Source organism: Cicer arietinum, chromosome 1, assembly GCF_000331145.2.
Source record: "Cicer arietinum cultivar CDC Frontier isolate Library 1 chromosome 1, Cicar.CDCFrontier_v2.0, whole genome shotgun sequence".
NCBI lineage: Eukaryota > Viridiplantae > Streptophyta > Magnoliopsida > Fabales > Fabaceae > Cicer > Cicer arietinum.
The window spans coordinates 47,192,529-47,203,009 of record NC_021160.2 but is presented as its reverse complement, the minus strand read 5'-3'; the positions used below and the strand labels follow the sequence as shown (position 1 = coordinate 47,203,009).

General features: G+C 29.0%; 2 protein-coding genes across 2 annotated transcripts; one reads left to right on the top strand and one right to left on the bottom strand.

Moving 5' to 3' along the window:
* The first annotated feature begins 2,791 nt into the window (after window positions 1-2,791).
* LOC101505816 (cyanidin 3-O-galactoside 2''-O-xylosyltransferase FGGT1-like) lies at window positions 2,792-4,446 on the top strand. The gene has a single exon (XM_004487529.4). The coding sequence runs from the start codon at window positions 2,856-2,858 to the stop codon at window positions 4,233-4,235; it is 1,380 nt and encodes a 459-aa protein (XP_004487586.1). The 5' UTR covers window positions 2,792-2,855; the 3' UTR covers window positions 4,236-4,446.
* Window positions 4,345-6,045, bottom strand: UGT79B24 (cyanidin 3-O-galactoside 2''-O-xylosyltransferase FGGT1). Its single transcript, XM_004487528.4, has 2 exons — window positions 5,223-6,045; window positions 4,345-5,132 (listed from the first exon to the last, which is right to left on the bottom strand). The coding sequence occupies exons 1-2, from the start codon at window positions 5,938-5,940 to the stop codon at window positions 4,477-4,479; spliced, it is 1,374 nt and encodes a 457-aa protein (XP_004487585.1). The 5' UTR covers window positions 5,941-6,045; the 3' UTR covers window positions 4,345-4,476.
* Window positions 6,046-10,481: the final 4,436 nt, after the last annotated feature.

The following is a 10,481-nucleotide window of genomic DNA, read 5'->3' as shown; positions in this document are numbered from 1 at the left end:
TATTAGTTATATCCCAAATTGCAGTATTTCCAATTCAGCCCCTCATTAAATTAGAAACTGCCTGGTATCTACACTATTAATTTTCATAACTATTATGCTCTTTAGCCATAAACTATTATATATTATTTGACCCCTAATTTATTGGCTAATTATATAATGAACCTAACACACTTTATTAATTAATTACATATGTGACCCATAAATCTTACAGGAGGCACCAAATCATGGACCACACCATCTCTTTTGAGTGTAATACGCGTTCCACATTCAGGAAAGTAATAGCACGTTACATATGCATACAACTTCAAAAATGCTTACCAAAGACATTAAATTAAAGTATATATCCAATATTACAAGGTAAGCTATAAAGTAAATTGTGGTAATACATATGAAACATCCTTAAGACTCTTAAGGAGAAACGTGTGACAATGTTTTTGTTGTTGTATTTTTTCCTTTCTTTTTATCTGAGTAAACATGTGAAGCCACAAATAATCCCTACACCAGAGATAAAAGATGAAAGGTAGAATAAGTATTACCTTCCAATAGGATATACATTACACTGAGTTGCCAAGAAATTTTATTTTCAATTTCGATGTCACGTCATAAGTGAAATGTTCATTTTCAGCATGGCCGGCACGCATTGGATGGTGATGATCGACATGTAGCAATTTATTTTTAAAAGTAAACAGAATTATAAATCATACATAAAATAAGCTAAACTCAAATACTATTAATCAACTGCATGCCATGTATTTGAATTTTTTATTTATTATTCTTTGAATAATAAAAACTCACAAAGAATATAACTTCAAAATGTTTCTTAAAAAAAATTTAAAAAAAAAATTTTTGGAAAATTTTTTAATTATTTTTTTCTTGAAAAATTTTCTGAATTAACAAAAAAAATTTAGTAGGATAAAACTAATATAATAGGATGAAACTAATAATTAATAAACTTGTCAAATTGAGAAATTTGTCAGAAAACTATATTTTACATTCAAAGGACTTATTTTAACATTTTATAACGATGTATATAATTAATTATTGCTACCTTCTTATTCCAGACATACTGAAATATCGTTTAACTTTGAAGCATACAAACAAAATGATTATGTGACTAATTTTATTGATCTTCAATTTAATTAAGTGCGGCTCGATGATCTAGGCAAAGACAATAAATAATGCGCTGCTTGGATTATGACACCTACTTTGTGGCTTTCATTCATGCAAAGTTGCCTTCTCTATTAGTTATAAGAAATATAAGAATTTAGAGAAAACAAAGTTATAATTTGAGAGTCTAATTGAGAAAAATTAAAATAAATTTATATTTGATAAAAGATAATAAAATGATACAATAATAATTTTACTTATAATGCTTAGTGAACAATAATTTTTTAATTAATTACTCTAATTAACTCTAATAGTATTTAAGTAACTACTCTAACTAATCTGTTATATATATTTAAAACATATTTTGTTGTCATCTTATATTATTTCATTCACACATACAAACATTTTCCACCTGTAGGTGTTCATAGTGAGTTTTATTTTCTAAATAGTTTTTCCACAAATTCTATACATCATTGTCCACTATCTTATACTATATCTCTTATTTAAATATTATTTCATAACGTCTACTCAAAATTTTCTAAATTAATTCCACATTATTATTTTATAACGTTTGTCCAACATCTTTCACATTAATTACATATTATTACTCAATACCTTTTTTTTTTCGAATTAATCAACTTCACATTTTCGCCATCTACTTATACATTCTTTTGTCTGAATTAATCAACTTCACATTTTTGCCTATATCTGCCATCTACTTATTTGTTAGCAATTTTCTATATATTTTCGGAATATATAATATTGAACTTAATAACATGAAAAATTTCTTCACCTTCTTCTGAATTGAGAGTCCATGTCTCTCTTGCTTACCCCTAAAATACATTTCGATTATTTATACGTGCTTTTTATTGTTAGATACTTCTCTTCTATAAATTACATTGATAAAATTGAATATATTATTGATATAATTATTTAATAACATGAGAAGTTTCTTCAACTTCTTCTGAATTGAGGGTACACATGTTTCTCTTCCTTACTCCTAAAATATATTTTGACTATTTATACATGTATTTTATTGTTAGATACTTCTCTTTTATAAATTACATTGATAAAATTAAATATATATTATTAATATAACTACTATATCAATAATTATTTGATAATTAAGACATAAAATTTTATATTAATTTTTTAAAAAGATTTACTTAAATTAAATAAATTAAAATAAATCCGTAAAACACGCGAGTTAACGTGTATTTCTAATTATAACTAATTATTCATATTCTTTTAACATTAGCCGAAACAATGACATCCAAATAGATTGTCCCCACTCATGCGACACCTTAGCATGGACAAATTTTTCTAGAATGACCAAAATCGATATGTTTATTCCACTTCATTATATTTTCTTCATTCATGAATTATGCATCAAATGCTATATATATTTGTCAACAATGAGAATGACACATGCATGGACTCCAAAATCTCCCATTGATTTCTAAGCCACACTATTCTATTTTAATTGCATCCATGTGTATTGTAATTGTCGTTTGATGCTTGTAAGTTGGAACAATAATATCCATTTACCATTTCATATATTATATCTTTTGCTATCTATAAGATACTCTTGGAGTTTTTTTTTCCTTTTTTATAACATTAATCATTTATCTCTAATTATTTAACTATACATAAAATATACATATATCATTTAACTATCGTGAACTTGAACTGAACTGACTCTTAAGCATATAAATACCGCAAATAAGTTAATTTAAGACAAAGCAACCATGGATTCACCTTCTTCTTTACATATAGCAATGTTTCCATGGTTTGCAATGGGTCACCTGACACCATATCTTCACCTCTCAAACAAATTAGCCAAAAGGGGACACAAAATATCATTCTTCATCCCCAAGAAAACACAAACAAAGTTAGAACAATTCAATCTCTACCCAAATCTCATCACTTTTTTCCCTCTCAATGTTCCTCATGTTGATGGTCTTCCTCTTGGTGCTGAAACAACTTCAGATGTTTCTTTCTCTTTAGGTCCACTTATCATGACAGCTATGGATCAAACACAAAACCAAATTGAACTTCTCCTCACTCAACTAAACCCACAAATTATTTTCTTTGATTTCACTTTTTGGTTACCAAAAATAAGTCAAAGTTTAGGAATAAAATCTTTTCTATACTTGATTGTTAATCCAGCAACAACTTCCTATACCACGTCCCCACTAAGGATGTGTGAAGCTGAAAAATTGACTGAAGTTGACCTTATGAAACCCCCAAAAGGGTACCCTATTTCATCTTTTAATCTTCAATTTCATGAAGCAAAGCACCTTGCTTCTAAGAGAAAGTTGGAGTTTGGAAGTGGTGTTCTTTTCTATGACAGGATTTTTCATGGTTTGAGCTTTGCAGATGCAATTGGGTTCAAAGGGTGTAGAGAAATTGAAGGGTCTTATGTTGATTACTTACAAGAACAATTTGGTAAGCCTGTTCTTCTTTCAGGACCTGTTTTACCTGAACAACCCAAAACTTTTTTAGATGAAAAATGGGGTTCTTGGCTTGGTGGATTTAAGGATGGTTCATTAGTTTATTGTGCACTTGGAAGTGAATGGATATTGAAACAAGATCAGTTTCATGAATTGTTGTTAGGACTTGAGTTAACAGGTTTTCCATTTCTGGCTATTGTTAAACCTCCAATCGGGTTTGAGACCATTGAAGATGCTTTGCCAGAAGGGTTTAAGGAAAGGGTTAAGGAAAAAGGGATTGTTCATAGTGGATGGATACAGCAACAACTGATTTTGGAACACTCTTCTGTTGGTTGCTTTGTGACACATTGTGGCGCTGGTTCTTTGACAGAGGGGCTAATGAATAGTTGTCAGATGGTGTTGCTGCCACATTTAGATAGTGATCATATCATTAATGCAAAGATTATGGGAAGGCACTTGAAGGTTGGAGTTGAAGTGAAGAAGGGTGAGGAAGATGGTTTGTTCACAAAGGAAAGTGTCTGTGAAGCTGTGAAAATTGTGATGGATGATGAGAATGAGGTTGGTAGAGAAGTTAGGATTAATCATGCCAAAGTTAGGAGCCTCTTATTAAGCCATGGTTTGGAGTCAGCTTGTGTTGATACTTTCTGTGAGAAGCTTCAAGAATTAGTCAGGTGATATCCTAACTGTAATTTCTTGTTGTATGATTGTATGGTTTCAATATAAAAATCTGTATGTTTTGATCAATCTGGTTGGATTCAAATAAAAATTATCTGGAAGTCCAAAATACCAAGTAAATAAGTGTTGTATGATTTGGAATTGGAATATTGTTTACTCTACTGAAATTAATAGTACATTCTTATTATTAATAAACAAACTTATTTAGCAATATTCAATATTATTATTATAACTAAAAATGCTAGACCAAATCATAAAGTTCTTGACAGAAACTATCAACACATGAAGATTTTAAATTGTTGCTAAGAAGGATGTTTCTCAGTTTGGCATGATTTGCTCTAACTTCTCTTCCAACCTCATTCTCTTCATCCATGACAGTATTCACAGCCTTACACACACTTTCTTTTGTAAACAATCCATCTTCTTCACCTTTCTCAACTTCCACACCAACTTTCAACTTTGCACTCATCATTCTTGCATTCATTATATGATCACTACCGACATGAGGCAACAACACCAATTGACACATATTAACGAGTCCCTCAGTTATAGAAGCAGCTCCACAATGTGTTATAAAACACCCAACAGATGAATGTTCTAAAATCAATTGTTGCTGCACCCAACCTCCATAAATAATCCCTCTTCCTTTGACTCTTTCATTGAACCCTTGTGGGAGAGCCTCTTCAATAGACTCAAATCCAATTGGAGGCTTAAGAGCCACAAGAAATGGAAAACCTGTTAACTCAAGACCAAGCAACAACTCTTTGAATTGATTATGTTCTAATGCACTTTCACTTCCATATGCACAATAAACCACAGAACCAAGTTTGAATCCCTTAAGCCATGATACCCATTTTTCCTCTAAACTAGATAAGGTTGGCTCTGGTAAAAGAGGACCTGAAAGCAAAGAACAACCACAAAGTGAAAGGACTAGAGTTCAAACTCTGACAAAAGAGAAAATACTGATATTACAATTAATATATTAACCTGAAAGCAGAACAGGCTTTCCATAAATAGTTCTAAGATATTCAACATATGGTCCATCAATTTCTTTGCATCCTTTGTAACCAATTGCATCTGCCAAACTTGTACCTGTGTCCAAACGATACATTAACAAAACACCACTTCCAAATACAACATTCCCTATTGAAGCTAGGTATCGAAGTTCGTATGAATGAAACTTGATGCATGAACCAGGGAAGCCTGACGGTGGTTTCATGAGATCAGCTTCAGTTAACTCTCTTCCTTGGCTTTGTCTTGGTCCAGTTCCAAGGTAAGCTGTTGTCATTGGATTTATTATCATGTATTGAACACTTTTGATGCCAAGTTTTTTAGTCAAGTTTGGGAGCCAATATTGAAAATCAAAGAAAACTATTTGTGGTTTTAGTTCCTTTAGAAGAAGTTCAATTTCTTTGTCAGTTTGATCCATGGCTGTAGCAATAAGAGGGAATAAAGAAAAGGGGACATCTGAAGTTGTTTCAGCACCATAAGGAAGACCATCAACATGAGGAACATTGATAGTGAAAAATGTTATAAGATGTGGATGAAGGTTTAGATGCTGTAACTTGTTGAGTGTTTTTTTGGGAATGAAGAATGAGATTTTGTGTCCTCTTTGTGCTAATTTGTTAGAGAGGTGAAGAAATGGTGTGAAATGTCCCATAGCAAACCATGGAAACATAGCTAAGTGCAAAGGAGGAGCTTCCATGGTTGATAATGAATGGAATGAACTAGGGACATAGATATATACAAATATTTAAATGTAAGTTATATACTAGTTCTATTATAGTATACATGTTGCTTCCTCTATTATGAAACTGACAAAATATTAAAGAGAACTTTCTTGTAGATTTAAAAATTAACATATTTTGATATTATTAAAATTAAATTAATTGATATGTCATCTATGTATTAAAATTTTAATTTAATTATTTTTTAATAAATATTATAGTAATATATATATATATATATATATAAATAAATTAAAGAAAATTATTAATAAAATATTTTATAGTACTGATACACGCTTTATTTTTTATTGTAAAATAGAATTTGTAGAGTATTAATGCTCCATAAATATTAATGTCCCACTACTCCTATGATGGCGGCGTTGGCAATAAGTATTTCTGAAATTCATGGTAGGTGTGTGTTGTTGAAAGAGCTAGGGTAAATACTTGCACGTTTGATGAAAAAAACAAAAAGATTATAGTCTACAAGAGAATAAATCATAGTATATCTAAACAAAATTATAACATTTGAGAAACAGAGATTTAAATGGAACAATAAAATATAGGGTGTCCAAAATTGTGGAATATCAAAATAATATTTATAGATATAAAATAACTAGAAAATCTTGGGTCCAAGTTTTTTATTAACCAATTTGATTTGTAGAACTCATTTGATTGTTTGTATCAACATTTTCCTTATGTATAGCAATTGGGGAGAAGAGGAGGCAATTTGGTAGCCCCTACCGTAACTTTCCTTTTCTTTCTTGGATAGAGAATCAACCACCATACAAAATTTATCAAATCAATTGTCTTTCTTTTGACCTTAAAAATCTTGCACACGTCTAAATTTCACATTCAATTATGATGATGTGACAATTAAATCAAATGATCTAGACTTGCTTCATGAATACGTGGATAGCATGTGATGATTTTAAGGGTTTCAAATTACTTAAATAAAATTTGAATTGTAAAAATTAGTTTTTTTTTTTAAAAAAGTTATAATTAAAAATAATGAAAAGACTAAATTAGAAATTAGAAGAACATAAATTCAGAAAAAGTGTTTTCCATCTCTTCGGTATTGATGTCTTCTCTATCGATCTATCAACATAAATAATGGTTAAGATATAGGAATAATAACACAATATGTGCGTGTAAATATTCATTCTAACATGCATATATCCATTCGAATTCGTCACGATTTCGACGGAAAAAAATTCAATTTAATTGAATGTAGGTGCGAATTTTTCTTAAAATTAAAATTCAGGATAGAGAAGAATTTCGTGAATTGATGTTCACCTGCAACCACCTCCGAACTCACTTCGTTAATAATATTATTGTCATTTTTAAATTATATATATATATATACATATTCAATATATTATAAATTATAATTTTCTCTCTATAGAAATTATAATTATAATTTTTTTAATTTTATTATTTTATAATAATAATTTTTTTAATTATAATAAATATAACTTTTAAATTTATTATTATATATAAAAGTAAATACGAATGTGAGACAAAGAAATCTGAACTTTGTAAAAAAAAAAAAGAGAACTTAAATTTCACACTCTATAAAAATTAAGGACTATAGAAAATAGAGTCGGATACATATTTTTCTTGACTAATTAAGTGTGGGGATGATTGAATAAAAAACATATTTCAACACTCGTTGTCATGTCTATTAATAATAACTAGATGCTAATCCGCGCGTTGTGTAGATATATTTAATTTATTTGATTTAAATGGATTTTTAAAAAATTAATATGAAGTTTTATGTCTCAATTGTCAAATGATTATTGATATTAGAGATGGGAATATGTCAGGCCAGACTTTGAAAGACCTGAGCCTAACCTACGATTAATTTTTTACACATAAGTCTGGCCTACAACCTATCATAGACTTTTTGTTCCCAGTTTGACATGACCTTTTTAAAAGTCTGGTCTGACCTAAAAGCCTATTTAAAAGACTTATTAACATTAAAATATTTAAATATTATATTTTATATATTTATATATATTAAACAAAAAATGATTTTTAAAAAATATGAAACAAACACCATTTAAACCATAAAAATTGATTTTTGGTTTCAAAGAATAGATTTTTTTCCTGAAACAAATGCACCCGTTATTATATCTCAAACAAATATGAAATGACTATCGAGTGATTACCTAATTGAACTACTACCAAATATGAAACAATTATCGAATATGAAATCGCTACCGAATATGAAATCGCTACCGAATATGAAACGACTAAGTGATTGCCTAATTGATAGACTTTAAAATAGGAAATAATATTATTAATAAATAATAACATTAATAAATAATAAAATATATATAGGTCGGCTTGTAAGACCTAAGAGACTTTTTTATAAGCCTGAGTCTGACCTATTTAAATAAATAGACTTTAAAAATAGCATGAGCCTAACATTTTTATTAAATAGGCTAGGCCAGACCAGACTATAAGTAGGCCAGGTCATAGGCCCCTGACGGACGGCCTAGCATATTCCCATCCCTAATTGATATAGTAGTTATACCAATAATATATATTCAATTTTATCAATATAATTTATAGAAGAGAAGTACCCAACAATAAAAGACACATATAAATAGTTGAAATATATGTTAGGGTTAAGCAAGAGAGACATATGTACTCTCAATTCAGAAGAAGTTGAAGAAACTTCTCATGTTATTAAGTTTAATATTATATATTCTGAAAAGATGTATATAATTGTTAACAAATAAGTAGATGATTAGTAGAGGCAAAAATGTGAAGTCGATTAATGCAGACAAAAAAAGTATTGAGTAGTAATGTGGAATTAATGTGAAAGTTGTTGGAAAAACGTTATGAAATAATAATGTGGCGTTATGAAATAATAAGGTAGGATTATTCTGCTAAACTTTTTAGAATGAAGAGAAAAAAAAAAGTCTATCTCATAGGAATCTATCATTGTCAATTGTCATGTAAGTCTATTTCATAACCAACTTGTGAAATGATCTACAATTTTCTCAAATTTTATTGAATGTAAAACTAGTTTATGTATAAAATTAGTTTACACTAACGATGTATTTTTTTTTTTCATGTCTACTTTCTTATCCATGTTTCCATGGTTAGCTATGGGTCATTTTGTTGAAAAAATAAAATAACAAATATATTTAAATAACAATTAAAACACACAAAAATAAAAGAAGTATAGAAGATAATTAGTGATATTTATAAACTTGTCGTTGATGAATACAAGTTTTTATTCGGCTGTTATATTTATTGAACTCAATAAAACCCAAATTTAAAGTAAAAGTATAGAAGAGAATTGGTGATGGTAAGGCAAGGAAGCCAAAAATATAGTTATTGAGATTTAAAAATTAATGACATGGAGAAAAATGTGGGGAATTTTTTTTTAAATAACCTTTTTTCTGAATTTTTTTTATTTATCAAACTACTCTTTTTTGAAAATTAAATATTAAAATATCCTTTTTTATTTTTTTTTATTTTTTTTTTTAGTTATAAGTTGCCATTTGGAATGGCGACTTCCTTAAGTAAGCCCAAGTTCCAAATGACGATTTTCCAAAGGCCTTTCAAATGGGGATTTCTAAAAAAAAAATTTTTTAAATTTTAAAACACTTACTTCAATTTTTATTGAAATAACAAAAATAATATATATATATATAATTAATATAATTCATAAAAACACATAAATAGAAATTTTAAATTACGATAAAATATTAAGAAGTCGAAGTTCTAAACGGGGATTTCCCAAAGTTTTTTTTTCTAAAAAAAACATTTATTTTAATTTTTTTTCAAATTTTATTGAAATAACAAAAATAATATATATATATGTAATTAATATAGTTCATAAAAATACATAAATAGAAATTTTAAATTACGATAATTGATAGAGGTGACCGTAACATTTGAACAATGTTTTCGAGTATGGTTAGTTAACCGATATTGTCCATATTTTCTTGGTACTTTTTCTTTAACATTCATTTCAGTTTTAATACGGGTACTATTTGAACGACCTTGCGACACCACCTACTGCAAGTCGCCATTCCAAAAGGCGACCTTGAAAAAGCTTTGAGAAATCACCTTTCCAAATGGCGATTTAGATGGAATGAGAATATGAATATATTCTCACGTTGGGAAGTTGCAAAAATGTGTTCAGTCTTCTCCGTTCAATCTAATCCTTGCCATCATGTTCAATCTGATGGGAAATTCAACAACAAATATAATAACAACTCTAACAGAGCAATATGCAGCGGATAATCAATTTCCCAAACTTGCAAGAATCTGTGAGGAGCAATCAACAAATAATCACAGCAACTAAAATCACAATCACAAATGACACAATAATTTTTAACGTGGAAAAACCTTCTCAATGTGAGAAGTAAACAACCACGGGACCAAACCAGTAATAGAGCTCCACTATGATCAAAATATGGGTACAAGAGAGTTTCTAATATGACACAAATTCGTGCTCAGTAACCAGCCAAAAACAGCAAGGTAACCAGCACAACAATCA